The 26,251-nt window shown below is 46.9% G+C and overlaps 1 protein-coding gene across 1 annotated transcript in view; it reads right to left on the bottom strand.

Annotated features, from left to right (window-relative positions):
• LOC146181007 (uncharacterized) overlaps window positions 1–14,768 on the bottom strand; it is a 174,756-nt gene extending 159,988 nt beyond the window's left edge. Inside the window, exon 1 of the mRNA XM_084576229.1 lies at window positions 14,424–14,768. Coding sequence (XP_084432355.1) covers window positions 14,424–14,430 — 7 coding nt within the window. The 5' untranslated portion in view covers window positions 14,431–14,768. The remainder of the gene's footprint in view (window positions 1–14,423) is intronic.
• Between the last annotated feature and the right edge of the window lie 11,483 nt (window positions 14,769–26,251).

The following is a 26,251-nucleotide window of genomic DNA, read 5'->3' on the forward strand; positions in this document are numbered from 1 at the left end:
AATTTTACGGCCTCAAGTGGCCGAACTTGTGCGGCTGTGGGATTTGAAAACCTGTTAATATTTAACAGATCCTTTCGCCAGCATGTTCTGCTGCCCTATGCGGGTTGAAGAAATCATCTTATTGTTTCCCACATGGCCTTTTTTTTTTTTATCCCTAGTTTTGCTGACAGCCGCTCGCGCCCTGCGGTTGGATTTGCTTTCTTTGCGCGGGCTGTTTCTCTTTTATGAGCTCGCAGAAACTTGTGTCGGTCTCTTTCTAATCATTCGAAGTGAAAATGCGAGTTGTTTGGCCGTATATTGCTTACAAGGAGCAATTACATCTGTTTACAGGCAGACGCTGGTATATACTAATGATGCGTGAACTTCAGTATACGAACGTTGCGACAGCGGTTTTTTTTTTCTCGGCTCCCTCGAAAACCGACTTCTCTAGTTGTTGATAGCATACATGATTAAGTAAGGTTTTCATTCGTTTCGTTTTCCTCCTGGGCGCCCATTCGCCGGAAGTCCGTGAACTTGCTCGCATGTCGAGTTCGCTTGCACCATGGACTTATGCAGCGGTTGCTCGACTGCTATTCCTCTGCTTTATTTTATTCATGGCGATCTCTAGTGATTATTAAACTATGCATGTGAACCTACACAAATGATTAATTTGAGGTCATCATAAACTATAGATGCTGTTTTCTGAAAATTTTAAATCCGAAATTAAGAGTAATCGACTTTAAAAAATCATTCATTGCAAAAATAATCCAACCATAAAGGGTTTGATTGAAAAAGCTGCATTATTTTGGCTGTGCCTGAACTACATTTTCTGATTGGGTACTGAACAGTCAGGCTGCTGTAAAAATAAATGCTAGACGCCTAAAAGTTGATGTTTATTGCTGATGCAGACAAGTATGTAACTTAACTTATCAACCTCACCCCTAGCAGACAGTAAAGACAACAAAGCCGAATACGATGCGAATTTGAAAAGGCGTAGCTTGTTGATCCAGTTGATGCCTGGTATGTGAAAAAAGAACAGCCGAAACGACATGTTCATAATGAAAACAAGTACACCGGTTGACGCTGGAAACACCACTGAATTGCTTTTCCATGCAATTTTATTTTGTGTTTCCAGCGCCGCCCTTGTACTGTTATGAACGCATCGCTTCCGCTGTTTTTTTTTTTTTTTTTTTTACGTAGAATGTAAATCATTTTTCTACTGTTGAGTGCAGTCGAACATGGAAAAAATGCAAACTGTAATATAAATTACCGAGCCGGAAGGACATATATATTGTGTATGCATAGTCGATTGTAACTCTTGTAGAAAAGATATGAAAGCAAAGCGTGAAAAGAGATGCAAATCACAAATTATGTAACAAACTTAGAGCAAACATTTTTTATGTGCGCAGTGTGAAAGCATTCGCAGCAATAATGAAAATGAAAAAAAAAAAAAGGAAAGACATCAATTACGAACTAGCGAGCAAGAAAGACTGGTAAATTTGATGTGTAGAGTGTAGTATAACAGTTAAAACAAAGCACTCTACACCAAGCTGACATCAGCACAGTATAGCTGCCATAATAGTCGTCACAATCCTCAAATTCGCTTAGCCGGCCTCTGCACCAACAGTTGAGGAGGAGCTGCTGTCTTCCTTTCCAGGAGGTGTACATTAGGCAGGCCGTCTCGCAGAGAGTTTACTCGGCTTCTGTTGAGCTGAATAAATAATTAAAAACAAGTGCTGTTGTTTTGAATCACTGGAAATTGAAGAAATTATACTCTCCACTAACATCTACAGTAAAAGAGCATGGTAAAAGCTATGAAATTTAACAGACGGCGTCCATCCTATCAATTTCTCTCCAAACTCGTCCTCATCAAAGTGCTACTAAGGAAAGATAAAACACCAAGCGTGATTAGTAAGGTTAATTCAAAGTCATACAAAGAAATACTTTGAAAAATATTATCCAAAGTAATGAGAACGTTTTCATAAAAATTTTGCTGAACATTACCGAACCTCGCATATTTATAAACAATGCGCAGTCTACGACAAATGTCGATCCAGAAAACCCAGGAAAAATTTCAGTAATATAATGCGTGTTGACGGCATGTTTACATATGTCACATCATGCTTAGGCATTTTGCTCCGCAACATAATAGAAAGCACGGCAATGAATGAACAGCGCATTTATCGTGTTGCAAATATACACCCGCAAGCAAAATTTCGCTACATCGCTTGCGATTACAACGGTGAAATACGTACTTATCTAAAGAAATAAGCTAGGAGCCTTGACTTGAGATCCGCGAGACATCGCTACCAAAAAGCATCTTCATCCGACTCTAGCTATGACACTACGCGAATAGAAAAACAATGTTCAAAACAAAATATAGGTCAAAACTGTCTTGAAACTTACATCGCCGGTATATGACTTAGTTATTTTCCGTCGGTCCCACTTCTATCTTCCCTTTCAACCCCAGGGGAAATGAAAACAACCTAGTCCTTTACGGGTTCACCCAGTACATGTCGGCACACTCAAATTCTTGTAATGCTCATTTTGTTGACCTGACAAGCTCGTAAGACACGTGGTCTAACAATTTCAAATAAGTAAAACCACCAGCGAGTTATCCGCAGCCTCGAACAACGCAAGCTTAGCTGCTTGCACCATGCAACTGCGACCGCACCGATCGCCCGTCGTGATTCAACATGGCGCCGCAGCGCGAAAGAGGCGGCGTGGGGCCCGTCAAAGGATGGCACCACCCTGAACGGCGGCGCTGACATCGAGGCACCCTAAGGGGCCTTTAACGGCGGTTAACTAGGTGATTAAAAAGGTGATGAGGCTTCTTCGATGGCAGTCTTGAAATGAGCAGGGTCGGAGATTAGCGCAAGGCTGCTGGGAAGGTTATTCCAGTATCGAGCTGTGTGAAAAAAGACTTCAAATGTACTAGTTCCACTAGTGCGGGCACGATGCGGGATAACGCAAACGCTGTTAGAATGGCCTGTGCGGGATGTTCGACGTACCAGTTTGATGAGCTGGCGGTCACGAGGTGAACTATGAAAAAAATTTGTGATAAAGGCAGAGGCGTGAAATTTGGCGACGGGGAGAGAGAGAAGGAAGTTGGAAGTTGAAGCTTTAATGCGGATATGCTAGAATATCTTGAGTAGTTTGAAAGGATAAAGCGAGTAGCACAAGTAATTTTATGCTCGTTCGTTGCCAATCTTCGGAGCGGCTGAAGCCTCTCCAAACGTGGTCATTCGGCAGTGAAGAAGCAGTAGACGATGATCAGATGATGGTCAAAAGGAGAATTATATTTACAGAAGAAAAATAGTATAAATTGGCAAACTAAGTTACAGTAACAATTGAGTCACACAGACAACGGCAACTTAAAACAAAATAGACTCTCACACAGAGAAGTCACTCTACAAGCCCTTACTTTTCTACCGAGCATTTCGGTTAAAGCCTAGGGACTGTAAATACGTGCTAAGCACGGAGCCTCAATCTTGACTGCCCAACATGGTCCGAGTACCTGTTTTTAATGACAAACATCAACAAAGACCCGAGGGCGGTCACCTTATGTGATCCGCCCCGAATATAAAGCAGCCAATAAAATTATTGAAAAACATGCCACAACCCCCGTGGGTTGGGAATAATCTTGGACCCAGGCCCTTAATTACGCCAAATAAAAATACAACATTCAAAACACACACTCTCTCCACTCGCCGGTCCCCAAACCCTCTCACAAGGCGCCTGTCTTTCCCTCCCCTGCTCAGCGTGTTTGGGACGCGACCTTAATTTGCAGCTGACGCCTTTGTGAAAGAAACGCCATGGGGGATCTGGAGACTAGGCCACCCAGCCGTCCCGTTCGAGGAAAAAGGGGGGGGGGTGGCACTGTTCCAGAGCAGTGTACTGTCGCCGTTGCTCGCATCCGATGTCTGGCGACACAGCGGGAGGCCGCTGGGCTGATTCCCTGCTTGGGAAGGCCAAGGGTCGCGCCTATTGTCGCCTTCTGCAGGACATTTAGTGAGCGCTTGTGGCAGTGCAAAAAGCTTCATTAACGGCGTCTCCCTGTACCCATGCTTGGCGCCATGGCGGGACATCGCTGGACGAACTGGCCGTAAAGTGGTTCGCAGAAGCGTGCCGCTGTTGTTCCCGGCTGATAAGGATGCGTCTGCCGTTCGCGTCTTGGAGACGCCTCGGGGAGAAGGGACGAAACAAACCAAGCCTCCCGCGCGCCCCGCGGGGCGCATTCAGCGCCCAAGAAGAGGGGAGAAAAGGAGAGAAAAAAAAACAACAGCGCTCACTCTTTGGCCTCGGCGCGTGGGGGGTTCGACCGCCAGCTCGACTCCACGCGCGAGTCGCTTTTCACTGCGGCCTTACAGCATGGTTCTGTACAGATTCAAGAGCTGTGATAAGGACAGTAAGTTAGTTTGGTGAAAATCAAAGAATGCACTAACGTATTCAAGCTTAGGTCGCACAAGTGTTTTGTAAGTTGATAGTTTTAAGGAGGATTACGACGAAGGTAGCAAATTGTTCGATTAGATGAATTTATTGTGTGGTTGGCGTGGCACGTCGATGATAAATAGCTAGTGAGTTTAATGATAAGGTGTTTAAATGTTTAAATTATGGCGCCAGGGCTTACTTTCGGGAATGCGGTTACGGGCCTAATTAAAGGCAGAGTTACGCGGGTGATGTAAGAAAAGAATCCTTTGGACGATTAGCCCTATATATGTGCAATATGGCAATGCTATCTTCTAGCCACCATAGCAACGCCATGAACGAGGCGGTACAGGGAGATATATGGGCTGGACATTTTTCGATGCACGGGAGGAGGAGGAAGATGAGGAGGAAAGACAGGGAGGTTAACCGGTAAAGGAACTGGTTTGCTAACCTGCACTGGGGGAGAGGGGTAGGTGGGTATAAAAGTTGTGGGTGAAGACAGTACAGTCACATCACAGACATGTCACATCACATCACAGTCATATCACGTAACATAAAAAATCATAGCCTTTCGATCAGTCCTGTGCTCTTCATAAAGCGGAGCAGTGCCTGGGAGGCCTTCACCGCAGACGATCGCTGTGGCCAGGGACCTAGGATCTTAATTTCAATCAGTGGGAGTCCATCTAGACGCTCCAGCGCACAGCATCCGAAGCACGGGAAGTACGTTAACAGGTATGTATATTTGACTACTTTTCGGAGCACGGGAGGTACGTTAACAGGTAGGCAGCTAAAGTAGTCAAATATATATACCTATGCCTAAAAGTTGTTGACTCAAAACGTAGGAAACTAACTGGGAAACTAACCAGCAAGCATGCAGGGCAAAAAGATGGAGAAATAAATAGTTTTAAAATGTAGGTAAAACACGCACAGAAGGTAAAAATGGTTATAATACAAGGAAGCAGAGCGCGCAAGAATATAAAATTGGAAAAGGCATATAAGCAGGAATCTTTCCTTGATAACTCAAAAGGTGTCCTACTTTTAAAAGCTATGGTGCCTTAAACATGCAGCTACAAAAAGAAATAACACACAGCTGCATACAAGTAGTTTCTCCAGCCTATCTCAAATATTTTATTCTTTCATCATCATCATCAGCCTTACTATCCCCACTGCAGGGCGAAGGCCTCTCTCATATTTCTCTAATTAACTCGGTTCTGTGCTAGCTGCATCCACTTGACCCCTGCGAACTTCTTAACCTCATCCGCCCACCTAGCTTTCTGCTGTCCCCTGCTACGCTTTCCTTCCCTTGGAATCCAGTTTGTTACCTAAGTGACCATCTGTTATCCTTTCTTCGCACTACACGTCCTGCCCATGTCCATTTCTTCTTCTTAATTTCCCTAGAATGTCTGTAACTTGAGTTATTTCTCTGACCCACTCTGCACGCTTCCTATCTCTTAAAGTTACCCCTACCATTTTTCGTTCCATAGCCCTCTGGGTTGTTCTCAACTTAAGTAGAACCGTCTTGGTTAGCCTCCACGTTTCAGCCCCATAGGTGAGTACAGGTAAGATGCAACTGTGGTATACTTTCCTCTTGAGCGATACTGGTAAGCTGCTAGTCATAATCTGTGAGTGCTTGCGAAATGCGCTCCATCCCAATCTTATTCTTCTTGTTATTTCCTTTTCATGGTCTGGATCTGCGGTTACTACCTGTCCTAAGGAGACATATTCGCCTACTATACTTCCAGTAGTTCACTACCAAACGTAAACTGCTGTTCCTGCCCGAGGCTGTTGAATTTTCAAGCCTACCTTTCTACTTTTCCTGTCTAGGTCATCATTCTTTGCAGTTCATCCCCCGAGTTACTTAGCAAGGCAATGCCATCAGCAAATCGCAGATCACTGAGGTATTCTCCATCTACGCTTATCCCTAACTGCTCCCATTCTAAGTCTCTGAATGCTTCCTCTAAGCAAGCTGTGAATAGCACTGTGGAGATCTTGTCTCCTTGCCTAACACCTTTCTTTATGAGCATTTTGTTACTTTCTTTAGGCAGAACTATGGTTGCTGTGCAGCCACTATATATCTTCAAGCACTTTCACGTACGGCTCGTCTACCCCCTGATTTCGCAAGGCCTGCATCACCGCCGAGGTTTCTACTGAGTCAAATACTTTTTCGTAATCAATGAACGCTATGTATAAGGGCTGGTTATATTCCGAGCATTTTTCTATCACCTGGTTGATGGTATGGATATGATCGAAAGTAGAGTACCGTTTCCGAAAACCTGCTTGATCCTTTGCTTGATTGCTGTCTAAGGTTGTCCTGATTCTATTAGCGATTACCTTAGTAAATACCTTATACGTAACAGACAGTAAACTGATTGGTCTGTAACTTTTAAGGACCTTAGAGTCCCCTTTCTTATAAATGAGGATAATGTTTGCATTTTTCCATGGTTCCGGTACCGTCGATGACACCAGGCACTGCGTATACAGGGGGGCCAGTTTTTCTAGCACGATATCCCCCCCGTCCTTCAACAAATCTGTAGTTATCTAAAATTCTCCAGCTGATTTCCCCTTTTTCATAGTTTCTAATGCTTTCTTGACCTCGTCCTTTGTCGCTGGCGGAACGTCTGTTTTTCCCTAAAGCTAATCTCATTACGGTCCCGACTACTTTGGCTACTGTAGAGATCTATATAGAACTCCTCGGCAACTTTGACTATCTCCTTTGTCTTTTTTATTCGGATTATCTTCTTTATTCTTTAACATTTGGTAAAGTTAGCTTGGACACCCAGTATAGGGACCGGGCAGCTAAAAGGGTGGCGCCGCCGCATCCCTCAATCGCTGGCATGCGCCTGCCTCAGCCGGCGCATTGCCAGCGCATTGGAGCGTGCTGTTTGTCGTTGGTTTGTGTGGAAATTGGAAATCGTAAGGTTTAGATGGTGTTGTGCGTGAATATATCCTCAAGAGAGCAGAAAGTTGGGCTGGTTGTGTGAATATGTCCAGTGAAACGAAGTCTGACCAGACAAGGCTGGCGAGACGTGGTGCGTTGTTGGCTGCACTGGCAGCTACGCAAACTCGTCGTACGCTTTTAAGTCGATTCATTTTTTGCGGGTTTTCACACAAGCATGAGTGGCGGGTTACCTAAGATGGTTCTTTGAAAGGCAGAGGCACGAATCTACGTATTTGGTTACTGTGTGGTCATGGAAAGTGTCGAACTTTTGGTTTGGTTTTGGTTTTCGTTTTGTGGAGTTTAACGTCGCAAAGCGACTCAGGCTATGAGAGACGCCGTAGTGGAGGACTCCGGAAATTTCGACCACCTGGGGTTCTTCCACGTGCACTGACAACGCACAGCACACGGGCACCTTGCTTTTCGTCTCCATCGAAAAGCGGCCGCCGACGCCGGAATTCGATCCCGCGTCCCTGGGAACAGTAGCCGAGTGCCGTAACCACTGTGCCACCCTGGCGGGGTTGTCGAATTTTTAAAATTCCGGTTGCTACCGGATGCTTTGTGCCTTCTGTTCCCCAGGAGTGACGGCAGGAGAGTCTCGAAGTCGAAGCCGCACTCCTTCATCTGTAGTCACTTTATTGACAATTCGAAATCAAAGTAACTCAACAGCGCAAGTTACAACGCTAGCATTTCCCCGCCTGTGTACAAGAAAACCTCAGCACGGAAAAAGAAAAGGCAGCTTCACCATCGTCGGTCGGGCTGCGTTACGATCTTCAGTGATGGGCAGATACAATGTTCGTGCAGCTACTTTCGCTGACATAGTTATAGATACTTTACTTTTTTCTCTTAACAGAAAGGGCAGATAGGAGACATGAACAATTCCTATTACCATGATCTTGTCCTTTTTTGTCTCTTTGTTTGTCAACCAATGAAAATGTGCTGAGAGCTCTGCGTTGATACTCTTAGAATTTGTAATTTGTTTGTGGCATGTCCATTTCGCCTAATAAAATCACTTATTTCACAGCTCAGTCAATACTGCAAAGTCACAAAATCTGCTATCGGCTTCATATAAAAGTCGAATAAGAAAAAAATACAATTTAATTTGTGGAAACGAGCATTTCGAAATGGCGGTCGCTCTCCGTGGGGGGAGAGGTATCATGCAGTACGTGTCACATGGGTCTGCTCTGCGCATGCCTGGTCGTTGCCCAGCAACGAAGACGCGCGCTGTTCTTGCTCTCTATCGTTCTCATCTTTCCTCCTGGCGCAATGCGAAATACAGGACGGCATGATAGCCGGACAAGCCGGACTCTACGGCGGCGGCGATGGTGTAGTGGAGTGTTCTATAATGAAGGGAGACGAGAGCGTCTGTGTCTCCTCAAAGTAGCGCCCGCAGACGCATATGCATAGCGCGGGTACGGCTCCAATTCACCCAAAACACGTTCTGCGTGAGTACGAAAAACAACTCGAGCAAAAGAAAAAAAATTAGGACAGCACTTTTATCAACACTGGCAGACCTAAGGCAAATTGGCCTGTTTCATTACCAAATCTACTGGCACTTCGGTTGTTTTGCGCTTTATTTCTTTATAGTGGTATAACGAGTGTGCAATAGAATGAAGGCAGGCTGCTGACCATTGAGTATAAGGATTCAGAGTATATTTCCGATTTTATTTCTTTCTAACACATCACTGCGCACAGAAGGTCTCATATTCGAGGACATGGTGAATTCTGCTTGGCAGCGACGGGATCGCGCTCCTTGTATCTTCGCAGTTCTACGTTTACTGTTGTGTGGTTGATTTTACCGGGTACGCGGCATTAAATAGTAATTGAATATGTACGCAACTGTCACTAACTAATAATTATAATTAATTAGAGATTAATTAATCAGTCATTATTAGCAAATAATATAATTATTCATTAATTACGTAATTAGTGATTATTTAGTAATTGATCATTGATTGGCATATGGTTGGTTGATCATACTGGGGAATACTGCGCTACTTGATAGACAGAGACAAGTGAAAGCCAAAAAGCCTCTGTAATGCAGTAAATGAGCATGACAAGCGTGGCAAGAGGAAGGAATGTGAAACTGCACATCAAAAAAGGTTCATACTTTGTCAGGATGAAATCATTTACAAGATCCCGATTTCGTGCGCAAAACAATACATCGGACAAACGGGAAGATGTGTTAATAAGAGGCCCCTGGAACATCATAATGACTGTGGGAAACTCAGCCACCCTGGAAATCTTGCGCAACATTGCTCGCGATGCAAAACTGGCTGCAAACCATTATTCCACAGGACTGAAATTGTAGGCAAACAAAAGGAAAGAATTGAAAGAGAAATCGTAGAAGCCTTCTTTATTGAATCAGCAGAAAAAGATACGTGTGTTAGTACATCATCTGTGGCTCTCACAAAAAGAGGAGCTAGATATGATAGCTGCGCAGATGCGGAGTTGTGGTCGAGGTGATAACGTGCGTGATCACACGCATGAATGATGTGTTTGTGATTTGACGAGAATGCTATACGTATATATGTACGTGTTTTGTCGATAAAAATAAACAGTTGTAAGTTTGCGCTTCATTCGTGTGTTGTCTTTCACTTGTCTCTGTCTATCAATTAGCGCGGTATTCCCCAGTTATACCGCTTATTAGGCTTAATTTTGATGCCTGCCACCCTCCCAATAATGCTATAGAATTCATCTATATTACTAGCTATATACTCATTGACAAGGAAGCCTACTTCTAGTTCTCGCCTCTCCGGTAAACCTTGATAACACAGTACATGCCCGTCTTTCAGTACATTATATGCCTCATTCGGCCTCCTAACCTCACGACATCCCATCTCATACCCTCTAATATTTCTAACAGCACTGCTAAATTAGCTTTACTAGCTAGGGTTCTAGCGTTAAACGTTGCCAGGGTCAGTTTCCAATGGCGGCCTATCTAGCGGAGCCAGGAATTCTTAGCACCCCCTGCTGCGTCACAGGTCTAACCGCCGCCGTCGTCAGTTGCTCCTCAGCCGCTGGTGACTGAAGGTCAGGGTTTTATAGAACTTTTTCAAAAATGGACGAAGCGCTAACATCACATTCACAAGAAAGGGGACAGGGACATGTTTGAAATGGTGCACCAACTAGCCCAGCAAAAAAATTCTTTTATAGGACTGATCATGGGAGGTTGGGGCCAATTACTGCACCAGAATGGCCAACACCTGTTCTGGTGAGGGAGTGCGTTGCCGGAGGTGTTCACCGGCATCAGGTCGCACCTCAAACCTGTTTATGCAATGCCATCGACTCGCGGATATTATGCAATGCCATCGACACGCGGAGCATAGTAGATCATACGTTTTACTGCAGTTGAATGAAAATGGCGACATCAGTTTATCATTCCCGCTGCCTTGCTTAATTTTGATGAAAGGTTGTTGACAGTATTATTCCACGACATGTTTTCTTGAAAGATCACTTCAAGTGATTTGACACTGTCGGAGCTAAGACGAGGAAAACTGTCTTTTTTTTTTTATTGCGCTGCTCGCGCTGAGACGCCTATAGTGCCAACCTCTTTTTTGCCCAGCGCCGTGCCGTGGATTGCGAGAAGAGCGCGGCTCGAGGGGAGCTACAGCCCCCCCCCCCCCCCCTTTCTTCCTGTAGAGCGGAAATCATGGGATCTACCCATGCAGCGGATAAGTTTGATGGCAGAGGGTCACGCTTGCAAGAGTGGCAATATTGGCAGGTTCTCTCGTACAGAACGCGTGTTGACATCTGCATGTTGCACTTGCATCCTTGTTTTCCACAGGCTGTGGAGGCCCAAGACCATGACTAAATCCAAAGGAATACCCTCACTCTCGACTGGAAGGAACCGTATGCCATACGGATCTAACGGAAGGTCTTTCTTTAGTGTTCTCTGGAGAACATCCCAGTGAAAGACTGGGTCCCAGCAATCCAGAAAGACGTGCTCGATTGTCTCTGGTTTTTTGCGAAGGAGACAGTCTGTTGTCCAGGGAACGAATAAGCCTCTTTCATGTAACCAGGTTTTAACAGGTAATGTGTTGGAATGTAGCTTAAAGAAGAACGTTTTAACTGAAGGCCTAACTGGCATCTTTTTCACACGCTTTAAGACATCCTGTCCGGGGCCTCCACGGTGTGGTGCACGGTAAATCGGCAACGGTATCTTCACATCCAGAAGATCTTTGTACAGCTTCTTCTTACACACTTTGCTCAAGTATTCCATTGAAAAACGCGCATGCAACATTCTGAAAGACAAGACAACTTCGCGCATGCACCCTTTTAAAGCGCCACTCATATTCTCACCAGAACAGACAACGTATTCTGGAAGCATTTTACACAGTCGTACTTGCATGATTGTCCTCAAGAATTTGTCGTTTTGATCACGAAGGGGAAAAAAAAACGCGAGGCAACCTGTCGCAAAAATAGATGCACAAGGCCCAAGCCCCCCGCTTTAACAGGAAGAAAGAGGTTGGTTCTGCTGCACTTTTCCCATGTTGATGCCCACATGAAAACGGCAAAGACACGATAAAGTTTTTGAATGTTAACACGCGCCGCCGAAAGCACATTCATTACGTACCATATCTTTGCCACAAGGAAAACATTGCACACATAAGCGCGTGAGAACATTGACAACGGCTTGCCCTGCCATGAATCACCTTTTTCTCTCGCCCTCTCCGCTTGGCCAGCCCAGAAAGGGGTGGGATCTTGGTACGATTCAAGCGGCACGCCTAAATACTGGGTCGGCAATTTTGACCATTGCAAACGAGAAAAGTATTCAGGCGTAACATCCCAGTCTCCATGCCAGAAACCGGCACTTTTTTCCCAATTTACTTCACAGCCTGTCTGTCGGCAGAATTTTTCAACAAGGACAGTAACTTCTTGAATGCTTTCTCTGCTTGAACAGAATACAGCGATGTCATCTGCATATGCCAGCATTTTGACCTGTGCTGACTGTAGCATAAAACCAGTTATACGTTCATTGTTTATGATAGACCGGCAGAGAGGCTCGAGGTAGGCCGCAAACAGCAGGGGTGACAGGGGGCAGCCTTGCCTCACTGACGACAGCACACGAATGCAGTCAGTGAGCTCTCCATTCACAATTATCCGTGTCGTGCAGTTCGCATACACCATTCGAACACCTTCTTCAATCACTCGCCCTATGTTTGAGTATGCCAATACTTCGAACAAGGCATCGTGCGAAACGCGATCGAATGCTTTGGCGAGATCCAGCTGTATCATTGCCACTCGAGATCCAATCGCGTCACAACACTCCAAAATAGTTCGTACCACGTGCACATTAGTTGCGATGCTTCGACCTTTAATGCCGCACGTCTGGTGTGGCCCAACCAGACTCGGTAGTACACTTTGAAGCCTTTTCGCCAGCACTTTCATGTATATTTTGTAATCCACGTTGTTGAGGCTTATCGGCCGATAAGAACCCACCAACAGGCGTTTTCCTGGCTCATCATACTTCGGAATCAAAACAATGTGCGAGGTAGAAAACGAAGGTGGAACCTGCTTACGCTCGTATGACTCGTCTAGCACTTTAAGCAAAATCTGGGCTGTGTAATCTTTAAATGCTTTGTAGAAAGCAGCGCCAAGCCCGTCAGGTCCTGGCGACTTTCCCATTGGAAGCTCGTCTATCGCACTTTCTATTTCTGTCAAACTTATGGGTCGTTCTAGACGCGTTTTAACTTCATCATCGAGTTTTGGCATTTGGCGCAAAAATTCTGCCTGAAAGCCATTTTTGACTTCGTTACGGCCAAGCAATTCATTGTAGTGTTCTATAAAGGCATTTTTGATAGTAGCAGGGTCACTGGTTACAGCACCTCGGTTGTCAATTTGCCGTATTTCCTTTTGATACGCGTGCTTTTTCTCATCTGACAGCGCTCGCTTAGTTGGCGTCTCCCCCGCCCAAAATTTTTCAGACCTTGCTCTTATCACTGCTGCCTTATACCTTTCAGTGTCAATGTTTTCAAGTTGTCGTTTCAAGGCTTTTATTTCTTGTGCATATCTTCCCGGCTGGATGCTATCCATGCTAAGCAAAAACTCAAGCTCCTCGTGCATTTCTTTCTCTTTTCTTTTTTCGTCATATCGAATTGCGCTTGCAGTTTTGATAGCTAAAAGCTTTACTCTCTGCTTTAGCTCCTCCCACTCAACTATATAGCTTTCGGCCTGCGTCGAAAGTAATTTATCGAGTTCTTTCGTTGTCTCTCTTAGAAAACTGTCGTCCTCTAAAAACTTCACGTTAAATTTCCACAGGTGCCAGTTAAATCGTGACCTCCGCTGTTTCCTGCCAAATGTTCCAATTACTAAGCAATGATCACTGAAGCTTGCGGGCTTAACGTCATACTCTGTGCACAATGAAGCCAGTTCAACAGAGACATAAATTCGATCTAATCTGGCGTGACTATCCCTTTGAAAATGCGTGTATTTATGGTGTGCGTCGTAAGAGAACAAATAGCCAACGTCTTCGAGATTACATTCATTAATTAAAGAGTGAAGCAGCTGAGCACTCTTATCCCTCATTGGCAAATTTTTTGCGCGGTCCTGAGCGAAACAAACACAGTTGAAGTCTCCAATCAATATTACTACCTTGTCGCACCTAAGATGCATTTCGAGACTTTCGAAAAATGTTCTGCGCTCGTTCACTGCGTTCGGAGCATAAACACAGACAACACGATAACTATAATTCGAAAACGAAAAGTCAACAACAAGAAGGCGACCGCATTGGGAAGCCACAACGGAAGCAACGTTGATGCCTAAACTTTTACGAATAAATAAAACGCAGCCACCCGACGCGCCGACGGAATGGCAGACGCACACGTCATACAAAGAAGAAAAGGACGACGCCATACGATCAGTTAGCTCTCCGCTTTCAATCTTAGTTTCTTGGATAGCGATTAGGTCAAGGTCATTTTCAAGAATTAGGTGTCGCAGCTGGCTTTGTCGTCTTCTTGCTCCCAAACCCCGGACATTTAAAGATGCTAGACGAAGTGTTACATCGAGATTAATCGCCATGTTTAGTAACAAAAGCCCCACTAATAACAGTTCGTAGCGGGCAACAAAACACTAAACTCACAGTGCATAAAGCCTCCATGCAGCGTTCCCAAATCCAGTCTTTCGCAGGCGCCGTACAGGTCACAGCCAGCACCGTCTTCACTGAGTCCACCTGGCCACACAGGCCAAAGGATTATGGAGGCGGTTTCGCCGCCTGCCTTGGCTCGGACGGGACGTTCGGGTTCGGCCGCGGTTTGAAGGGCGGCCGTCTCATCCCGGTTGTTTTTGGTGGCGGCTCCCCGCTGCCACTGCCGTCCAGTTGCTCGCTCTCGGTATCTGTCTGGTCACGCGGCCGCTCGATGCTTGAAAGCGGCACAAAAGCGCTTCTAGTGAATGCGGTGTTGCCTTAGAAACGTGCCGTAGAACGTTATACTGCGGTGTATATCGGTAATTATGAGCATGTTACTTACAGAAGTCGCAGTTACACGAGTAGCGAAGTACGTTTCCGCTACATTTCTTCTGCGCTCTGCGCACATGCAGAGCCATCTTGCGGCAAACACAGAAGAACCCCTCCTCGCAATGTGCGGCGCTGCCCCGACACGTGGCGCGCCACTCGCCCCTGACGTTTCGTCGTGCACCCTCACGGGTTGTAGAATCAAGCGTCTTTCCTTTCTTTAGATCACTATCTTCGCTCATCCGCTTCTCCCCTTCGGGCCGCGCGGGTACCGGTGCGAGGATGCCCCAATACCCTTGCGTTTAATAAGTTTTCTCGCTCTCTCCCCTTCCAACATCCAGCGTGCGTCACTCGAACAGTGGTGTTTAGGCGACGCGGCTCCTCTTTCCGCTCACAGCGCGATTGCTAGGTGCAGCGTCTGATGCCGGACGCCTCTGACGTGATCGCTGCGCCGTAGCGCTTCTGCTGGGAAAGCGTCCCCTGCGATGTGTGCCGCGCTGCTTCCGAGGAATCATGCTTCTGCGTGGTGCTCCCAAGCGAGATAGAGGACGATCCCATCAAGGCGTCAGCCCCATGATCGCGTCCGCCTTCATGGCGCGTCGCTGCCCGGCTTTCTCCCTCCGAGACACCGAGTTCTTTGGTTCGTTCCGCTTGCTCAGGCGCACGTTTCGTTGCAGCGCCGAACACTGCGTTGCTCGGCGCTCACCGCGTGATTCGTGAATGCAAAGTCCGACGCGGGGCGCCTCATCAGTGATTGCTGCGCCGTAGCGCATTGTCTTACACTCCTTGGCAGGTCGACGGGTGTTGTATTGCAGGGTCTTGCGCGCTCGCTCTTGAGACGCGTGTGATGGAAGCGGCGCCGTCTATCAGTGCCGGTAGCGCTACAGTGTCTTGCTCATCAGTGTCTTCCACGCCGGCGAGCACTGATGGACCATCTCCGTCAACTGGTGGTGCGAACGAGGTGCAATAACGCTATCGCGTTCCACTCTTGAAGGCGAAGCTTAAGCGTCCTCCAAATTTTTTACACCTTACGCCTTCCATTTTTGAACAACGCCAAGCCCGGTGAGCAAACTGCTACTGATAAAGCATCGGGAGATAGCAAGGGAGCATGCGACACAAGGCCTGGAGTATCATCGTATGATATCGCAGTCACCGCTCTGCATGCTCATTTTTCGGCAACAAGCAATCTTGTTGCCGAACGTAGGCGCGTCCAGCAAGCTGGTTAATCAGTGAATATGTATGTACAGGGTCGTCCACTTCTAGCTATAACACAGACACTGCTTTCAAATCAACATTACGTACGAAACAGCCACATATCGATGCAAATCGATGCACGCACACAGGGACCCGGATGTGCTGCTTCACATGGCCTGCCACTTAGCTTTATTGTGTGGCCGGTTCGAAAGCAACAGCGCTTTGAGTGTGGGGAGCGTGTTACAGCTAGAAGTGGACGAGGCTGTACATCACCGCATTGCGGGAGTTTTCTGCTACATGCTCTTTTCCTGTTAAAGAAGATTCGCTGCGTGACCAGTTCGTTGCGAGCATTTTGTCTCGGAGCTTGCGCGAGCGTCTTCTTCTTGAAGAATCGTCCCTCTCGTTCTTTAGGGCGGTACTCCTGGCAGGGCAGTTTGAGCAGGCGTACAATGATCTGCAAAATTTCCTTCTGAAGATGTTGGACGTATAAATACTCGTGGCAATACGCCTACGCGCATACCATATTCCGACGAGAGCTCGAAGCAGTCGTACTTGCTAGCGGGCTAGATGGCTGTACGACTCCGACAACCTCCGGCGCTGCATATAGTTATACACAAAACACAATATACACACAAGAGAATTAAACCAGGACGTTAACACAGATGATGCGCTCGCTACCAACCGCCAGTTTTTGTGGTACGAAGAAGAAGAAAGCTTCACACAAAACATGGGGTTACAATATGAAGAAGTAAACAAAAGATTCAGAAAAAATAATTGAAAATAAAACGAAAATAACGACAAATTAGGTCTAACGTTTTGTCACATTGTCCAAACGTCTTGTAACATTGTCCCAACGGAGAAGCATCACCTCCTTGCTGTTGAGCGTCACCGAATATAACTGTATAACTATGCAGCGCCGGAGTTCGTCGGAGTCGGAACAGTCACACAGCCGCCAGTCGCATTGTTACCGCTGCGGTTCATCTCGGCACAATGCGGCATCAGTTCGCTGTCCAGCTAAAAGCAAGCGTTGTCACCATTGCGGTGTTATGGGTCACTTCCGCTCTGTTTGCAAGAAACGAGGCTCCGCTCCGGTTCGTGAGGTAGACAGCCAAAATTCTCCTAGCGAGGAAGTTTTAGAGCATTCTGGTTGTGACGACGGCCGCTCGCTCAGAAGTTCAAGTCAGTTTCGATTGGCCGTACGGACATAACTTTCCTTGTAGATTCTGAGTCATCGGTTTCCATTGTTGCACAGGATATTTTTAAGCCGCATATTAAAGGCCAAGTACTTTTTGGCCCCACGGTTCGGATACTGAACTATTCAAAACAGCCAATTCCGGTTCGTGGCTGTTTCTTCGCTAACGTTATACAAAGCTGGCACAGCAAGTCTTCTTTTCTACGTTTTAGAACAAGGCCCCTCACTCTTGTGTATCGATTCCATCAAGGCGCTTGGTCTACAGATTGATGGGTCACCTCTTCGATGCCTTGAAACTCTAACTTCTAATTCTCGAAGAGAACAGTGCTTTCACCATGCGAAAGCCGTGCAGGACATTAACCTCCCAAAGGAGGTTTGGATCTCTTTTCGATCCAGGCCTTGACCTCGCAAAAGGTTTTGTGCACCACGTCAAAACGCGATCCACAGTGCAGTCATTCCAATCAAAACTTCGGAGCCTTCCGCTCTCACTGCGACCATTGGTCTCTGAAGAGCTCCGTCGGCTGGAAAATATGAACGTGATAGAGGGTGGAGTCATCTGAATGGGTGTCACCCATTGTGGTCGTTAAAAAGAAAGAGGGAAGTATTCGCCTCTGTGTAGACGTTCGGCATGCAAACAAAGCTGTCGTAGCAGACAGCTTTCCCCTTCCTCATACAGAAGAGCTATTGCATAGTCTAGTGGGGGCAACAAAATTTTTAAAGCTAGACCTCGCATCAGCTTACCACCAGGTCATACTTCACCCTGCCAATCGCGATTTGATCGCATTTTCAACTCGCGAAGTCCTCTTTCGTTTTAGACGAGTGTGCTTTGGGCTGGCTTCCGCGCCTTCTGCATTTCAGAGTATGATACTTCACCCTGCTAGTCGCGATTTGATCGCATTTTCAACTCGCGAAGTCCTCTTTCGTTTTAGACGAGTGCTAATATAGACGAGAGATAATATAGATGATATTATAGCCTTCAGACGGGGCCGGCAGGAATACATATATAACCTTGCAGCAGTACATAAACGCATTAAAGAGGCAGAACTCAAGTTGAACAGGAAATTTCGATGCGCATGAACTTTCATTTATCACAGCAAGTGTTATTACTAAATGGAGGAAAAGGTTGCTTCCATCAAGGATACCCCGGTCCCCACCGATGCAGCCAGCCTTCGATCGTTCCTTGGACTGGTCGAATACTTCTCTCGGTTCGTTCCCAACCTTGCCGGTTTGGTTGAACCGATGCGTGTTCTTCTTCGAAAAGGGGCGATCATTTGTTTTGGTCTGGCGAGGTAGACTCCAGTTTTTGGAAGATCAAAGAGGCACTTGCATCCAGTACAGTCCCGCGGATGCTCGATGCATCATTTTCAGTTGTTGTTTCCACTGACGCCTTTGACTGCGGGCTTGAAGCGGTTCTCCAACAGGTCGATGGAGAGGAATTGCACACTGTCGCCTTTGCTTTTCGAGCGCTTTCATCCGCAAAGAGGAGATATTCAGTGGGAGAATGCGAAGCGCTTGCGTGTGTTTGGGCGTGCGAGAAGTGGCATGTTTACTTGTGGGGGCGCCATTTCACGTTGCTTACTGACCACGAAGCCTTGGTCGCATTGCTTTCTGCTCGAGGGCCATGAAAGTGTCCCTTGTGGATAGCACGGTGGGCGGAGTGCCTACTGCGGTACAACTATACAGTAAAGTAACGGAAGGGTTCGCAAAATCGAGTAGCAGATGCGCTTTCTTGTCTCCCTGCGGCATTACCTCAGGATGAAGTGACATTACCAGATGAAACTGTATCAGTTGCCCTTATATCTTCTTGCATTACCAGGGAAGAGTTTGAACAGGCCGAGTCATTAGACTGCACACTGCAACAAATCAAGGCCTAAATTGAACCGTCGTGGCCTGAGCACAAATCTCTGCCGGGTGAGCTTCAACCTTTCTTCAAACTCCGCAACGAACTTCAGTGGTGGACAATTTTATTTTGCGTGACGAACGTCTTGTGGTGCCCGTATCGCTTACACCGCGGATAGTTACCTCTGCTCATGAGGCTCACCCTGGAATTGTACGAACGAAAGCACGACTAAGAGAAACATTTTGGTGGCCAGCTATGGACAGGCAAGTCGAGCTAGCTATTCAGACATGTAGTATATGCAGGCAGCGGACAAAAGCACGAAGGTTATGGCTGCACAATTGAACCCAGTCCCTTTACCAAAGGAACCGTGGCTAAAGCTGGGCATGGACATTGTTGACCCATTTGAGAAAGCGCCACACGATTGCCGATATGCGATCACACTGGTCGACTACTTTTCTAAGTGGCCCGAGGTATATTTTTGCAACCAAGCCACGACACGCACAATTGCAAGCTTCTTGGTGTCAGTGTTCGCACGTGAAGGTTACCCAGAAGAATGTGTTTGCGATAACGGACCACACTTTTCATCTCGAGAGTTCGAAGCTCTTCCGCAGGATCGCAGCATCCGTTTGCGGCATTCGTCCGTATACAACCCGTAAGCAAACGGTCAAGTAGAATGGTTTAACAGAGTTTTTAAAAGCTTTGTGCACGTAGCTACACTCGAACAGCGTCCCTTACGCCAAACGGTAACCGAATACTTGGGCGTTTACTGTTGCAGGCCGCATGCCACAGCTGCATAACTGCAGTTACCCCAGCACTTCTCCTTCATGGACATGTGCCAAGAACTCTGCTTGTTGTGGTTGGGTACTCGTCAGCCATATTTTCGACTGACACTAGTTCAGAGCTCCACCGCCTACGCGGGCGGGTGAAGCAAAAGCATGCAACGATCCAGTAAACTCTACACAGATGCTCTCAGGGCCGCGACGGAAACCAAAGTGGATGTTGACCTCGTACAGGTACGGAGGCCTACAACTGCCTTTAAAGGCGACCTGGCTTTTAGCTGCCCAAAAAAGTGATAAGCAGGGGCAATCGTCTTTCCACCTGGATGATGGAAAAACGTGGAATGCTTCGAAGTTGTCGAGGATGCCACAGGCTTCTGCATCCCTTTGTGGGTGGGGTGAAAGGAATGGTACAAATGATACCGTTAGGGAAAGCAGCTCACCGCTTACCATGGAGGGACCTGTTTCAGAAGCGCCAACCGGGACTTCAGCCGTGGCTGCTGCGAAGCAGCCGTCTATGCCACATGTGAGTCGGAAGAGACATCGCCTGCCGCCAGTAGTTTATCTGAAGCACCGGGAAAACAGCCTAGGGTACAGCCACCAAGGAACAGACGACCCCCAGACTGCTATAGACAGTAAGTGCAGAAGGACACGTTGTGCTGCAGTGACCATGAACCTGCCACACTTTGCACGAATGTTGCGTTTGATGAATTTGAATGATACGGCCATTATTGGAGGTGTATCTTGTTTTTCTTATATTTCTGTATTAAGTGCATAGGACAAGCACGTTGTCGTTGCTGTAAATATAATTCGGCAAACGAGCACTAACATACTACCACTACTAAATTAATAACCCATGTAGCGGTTTTTATAAGGAAGGGAATATGTTGTATATTTGGTTTCCATTCTAGTTTGTGATCACCTGCCGCCAGAGGCACCAGTGTCGCCCTGTGTATAGAAGCGACTGCATGTTGTAATAAAGGGGATTTCTTGATTGTTTGGCAGTCCGTGTGCATCTGCGGCACACGCCGCTACAATACTTACCAATCCACGAAATCAATCATTATTGTCCGGTAAACTGTTACGAATTTGAAACTGTTTTATTTCTGCATGCAATTTCTTTTTGCTTCTCTGTGTACTTTTATTGTATATGTCAGCAGTACTTTCCTGCCTTTTTCTTGTATTTTTGTGCTGTATTTTATAACGCACCTTCAATTGAAAGAATAGTACATAGTTTCTCAGTTTTGTTTTGTACAGAAGTGATTAGCTGTTTTCACAGCTTTTAGTCCTGGCCCCTCCTTTTCTGGTTAAAAGGAAATAAACTTGGACTTTAACTTGAAGTCGCGCATCTGTATTTCAAGTATACGTTTTTACTTACCCGATTGCCAGCAGTCTTCAATAAGATCTCGACTGCCTAGTCATGACTAGATGTAAGCGCGTATACAGCCCCAGCGCACAGACAGCACTTCTCCCAGTAAATCGCGGATGCCAGTGACACACCCAGCTGCGAAAAGCTAATTCCAGCGCGTAGTATGCAATTCCAGGAACACATAGTATGCCCGTTTTGTCCATCGCGCCAGAAACACATTCTCTGCACCTGAAACGCGCGACGAGAGAGGCAGGAAGGTAGGCCAGGGGTCAAGTGAACAGTTCGTCTTCCCGTTCCTCCTCTTTTTAGTCTTTTTTTTTTTTCGAGCCAGGGCTAAACAATAATCCTCCAAATTTGCACACATGGCACGCTTCTCGCCGCAGTTGCTCCTCTCACGGTTTAACGGCCCGATTTGAGGACCAAAGTGGGCTTTTCCCCACTTCAGCCGGTTTTTATTTCTTGGAGTGTAGACCTGTACAGCATTTAGCGTATATTGCTCGGTGGGTTGCTAATCAAGTTTGTGCTATATAATTCCTCGATATCACCAGCTATATGCTTATTGACCAAGAACTCTACACATAGTTCTTTTTTTCATAATCCACCATAACAAACTCGCCCTTTAGTAGATGGTTTGCGTTTTGTTGATTGATGGGGTTTAACGTCCGAAAGCGACTCAGGCTATGAGAGACGCCGTAGTGGAGGACTCCGGAAATTTCGACCGACCACCTGGGGTTCTTTAACGTGCACAGACATCGCACAGCACTCGGGCGCCTTGCTTTTCGCCGTCATCGAAAAGCGGCCGCCGCGGCCGGGATTCGATCCCGCATCCTTGTGCAGTATATGGTTTATTTATCCTCTTAAAGTGACTAAGCTCCATGATATCCTATTTCATATCTGCTAGTTCCTCGATCACCACTGCTCTAGACAAGCCTCACTAGATAAGGTTCTAGAGTTAAATAGTACGTTTCGGATTGCTTTCAATGGCTTCCGGCGCGGAGCCACAGATTTGTAGCCCCCTCCGCTGCGTCGCAGGTCTGACCACCGCCGTTGCCAGTTGCACCGCGGCATTTGGTGACTCAGGGCCGGGGGTTAATTAATTGGTATATTCACGTAGGAGGTGATGCGCGATTGCTACACATCAGGCTGGCCAAATCATGCTCTGGCGAGGGAGTACGTTTGCGGTGGTGGTCACCGATATCAAGCATAATCTGCATCATGCAGACGTCCAGTCACTCTGCGGCTGGCCACAGCCTTATTTTGGCCATGTATTTAGAATCTGCCTATCCTTTCGTTGAGTTGGCCAAGAACATCGATTTTTCTCACCCAATGTACCTTTGGCGGTTGGTTTACCTACAAAATTTAAGCGAAGAGAGGGACACCAAGGTAAGTGAATGTTGATGAAAAGCACAGGAGAAATTTGGAGCTAGGACCAATGTTCTGTCTAAGCTCGGAAATTAAGCCTGTTGACCTGTTTGCACTTCCCAGCGTGATCTACCGGAAAACGTCAAAGCCAGATTTTTGGGGACTCGATCTCAGGTTGACATCAGTAAATGAACGTTTGCAGTTGGATCACAGAGAACATAGAGTTGAGTCATGGATTACCTGGTTTATAAAACGCTGCGGAGTTTGACGTCCAATAAAGAAAGCTATTTGTTCATGCACCTCAAGAGATCTACGAGGTTTCCTAGAACACCTAGATATCAAGTACCGTTCCTTGTCGCAAGTTTAACATCAATGATGAGGCTTTTATCGGATCTGAATCCCGGACAATGTATCTGTTCTGCTCCCTTCCGCACGCAAACGTATGAATTGTGTGTCCAAAAGTTAATCATCAGCAAAACGATCAAGTCGCGCCTTCAGGAATACCTGGGGCATTACAGTGGAAAACTTCCTTGAGGTTTTTTTGTCGTGCCTCGAATCTACTTTCGTTCCTTTGAATAACGGCGTCTACGTAAAAAATTCCGGAGTATGCATCGGTACTCGTGTTCCTCCTATCCTCACCGATATATATCTTCCTTACAAAGGTGGGTAGTAAGCTAAATGTACATGTAATGGATTTCGCCGCAGGTGTATTTAAGTATGTCCACGACTACGACGCATTCATCCCGATAGCCGAACAGTATTATAACGGCCCCCAACATTTTAAAGACGTTTTACGAGAGTTCGAGGGCTCAAATTCACGTATGAAATGCCAAGTGCATACGAGCTTTGACCTTGAGCTGAGCTTGGCGAAGCGAAATGTTTGCTGTATGTATGCACCAATTGAGGGTCACAAGACCGGTGAAAGACGAGATAGCATTGCCATACCTGTTGAGAGCCCTGAAAATATCATGTAACCTCCCCCCTTCCTTTGATTGAGGAGGGTTCTCGTGGAAACAGCCTTCCTGATGATGAACATTTCACGGTTTGCGGAAAGACTCTGAGGCATCAACTTCGCATCAGGGGTACCAGGATGAGCGTCAAAGAAAAAGAATATTAAGGTCTATTTGCATAGTTAATCAAATTCGAAGTAGGTGCGTAGTACTGCTTAACCGTTGTACTTCAGCACGTCAAGCACTGCGAACCTGTGATGCAGTGCCTGACGGCCCGGCTTCATCCTTTGCGACGCAAAGCAAATGCGTGGCGCAGCCGCGTCCTCAGCTTTTCTAGCCCCATCTTCAGAAATGAACGAAAACAGGCACAATGTACCTCTTTACAATGCAGTGCTCTGCGGCCGAAAGGTCTGGGGTGGGATCATAGGGGGAGAGAAAGAGAGAGGGAAACGCGCTTGAAGGCGAGTGCCAGTTCAAGCGCGGAGGTAAGCACAAGCAGCTTCACGACGCGGCGAATGGCTCGAAGCCGATGTTCAGGGAGCCCCGCGTGTGCACGTCTGCTGCCCGTGAAGGCTGAGGAGTGACTACTACTACTACTGAGTACTTTAAATTATTCTTGGGGAGGAATAGCGGACGCGGGTTATGCCGGCCTAAGTCGTGGCGGCACTCTTGGCGTCCAGGGGATAGGGAGATGGAATGTGGGGAGGGGTGGAGGGGAGAGATGCCGAAGTTGAGGACGCGCGAGCTACACACGACTTCTCACTTCTCCGGAGTAACACACGCTTGTGATACGCTGCTCAGTGACAGCCGCTACGTCGGCAACTGACACGCCCCTTTCTCACTGTATTACTCTCTCACTGGGCGCATTTATGCGCCGCTCCGTCCCCCCCCCCCCCCTACTTAGTGTTAAGTTGCGTAGTGGAGGCGTCGTCACTTTCCCTTCCTCCTCTTCAAGTTCACGGAGACACGGATGGACAGAGAGAGGAGAGAGAGAGCGGCTTCGGCTGAAGCTATGCCGCCCCTCCGCCTCCTCAATGCTGAGCCGCGTGACACGCGCGTCGCCACCCTTTCTCCACTGCAAGTTCACGGAGAGAGAGAGAGAGAGGCTTCGGACAGACATCCGCGAAATTCCGAGCAGGCAGACTTTTATCTCTACTTTGTCTTAGAGTACTCGGGCTCTACATCCAGAGCAATATGAAGAGCGATGTTACTATCAACAGGCTGGAAATGACTATGCAACAAATCACTAGACTGATACACAGAGTAACGGCAAGAAAGAGGCTGACATTTGCTGTCTTATCCATGCTTTTGTAATAAGTCGATTCACATACCCAGTCCCTTATCTCCGCCTCATTCAATATGACAGGGAGAAATTAGACAGACTCATTAGAAGCACCTACAAGGCTGGGCTAAGTCTACCCAGAAACACTTCAACCGAAAAACTTCTCTCACTTGGGATACGCAATACTGTAGAGGAGCTGATCACAGCACATAAGACAGCATAGCTACAAATACTAACAAACTCTAAAGCAGGCAGACAAATCCGCATGGGAATTAATGCCGAACCACTAGCCAACCACCCAGGACCACTACCAAAAGGAGTGCGCGACAAAATTATCTCCAAACCTTTGCCCAAAAACTTGCATCCCTCCTTCCATGAAGGCAGGAGGAAAGCTAGAGCTAGGGCCCTAAACAGAAAGTACCGCAATCACGATGGGGTGATGTATACCGACGCCTCGGACTACAATATGGTTGAAAGTGCATTTGCCATCTGTGTAATTAAGCAGTACAGTAACGTCAGTAAATGCGTATCAGCCGCTTCGGTCAAAGTCCGCTACTCGGTCCAGGCGGAAGAAGCCGAAATCGCTTTAGCCATCGCTACAACAGATGCGGACATAATTGTCACTGATTCAGAAACTGCCATACGTAACTTCTGGCGTGGCAGAATATCAAATACTGCCAGAAACATCCTCGCGCATATCAGACTCGACTGAGATAGAACTCGTATGGACACCTGCCCACTCAGAGGACCGAGGCAATGAGGCTGCTCACCAACACGCTCGAGGTTTTGTCGGCCGAGCGGTGAGACCTAATGCCGAGGAACTTGAAATAGAAGGATTGCTCACACACAGCGACCTTACACAACACTTCAAACTCTCTAGGAGAGAATACCCACCACCACACAAATCACTAACAAGACAACATGAAATTGTTAGGAGGAAACTACAAACGAACGCCTTCCCTAACCCTGCGGTTTACTCACACATATTTCCGGACAGCATACGCTCATCATGCACTAAGTACGGAGAGAAAGCCGACATTAATTATATCCTGTGGGATTGCTCAGAGGACCCGCCTCCCAAGGCTCTCATAGAATCTCCCTCACTTGAATCCTGGGAGGAAGTGCTGCGTAACGCGAGCCCCGATGTACAATTGGGCGCCGTAAACCGCGCTGAAGAAGTCGCCGCAAGCCACCAGCTAACTGCCACTTGGCTCTTCCACTAAGACTACTCCCGACAATAAAGCTTTCTCTCTCTCTCTCTCTCTCTCTCTCTCTCCGCGAAATTCGTGATTGCGGCTAGTAGTGCTACGCACTAAAAAAAGGAAATATCGCATCCATTTAGTATCTGCCTTCACATTGTCTCGCATAGACTAAAAAGAAATCTCAGCACGACAAAATGTGCACGTAGTGTTCTCCACCGAACACACAAAGTTAGAAAAGCATGTATCACAGTGAATACGGTGGACTCGTCCTCTTCCGGAAAGGGAGGAT

This window comes from Amblyomma maculatum, chromosome 8, assembly GCF_055883805.1.
Source record: "Amblyomma maculatum isolate TAMU_Amacu chromosome 8, ASM5588380v1, whole genome shotgun sequence".
NCBI lineage: Eukaryota > Metazoa > Arthropoda > Arachnida > Ixodida > Ixodidae > Amblyomma > Amblyomma maculatum.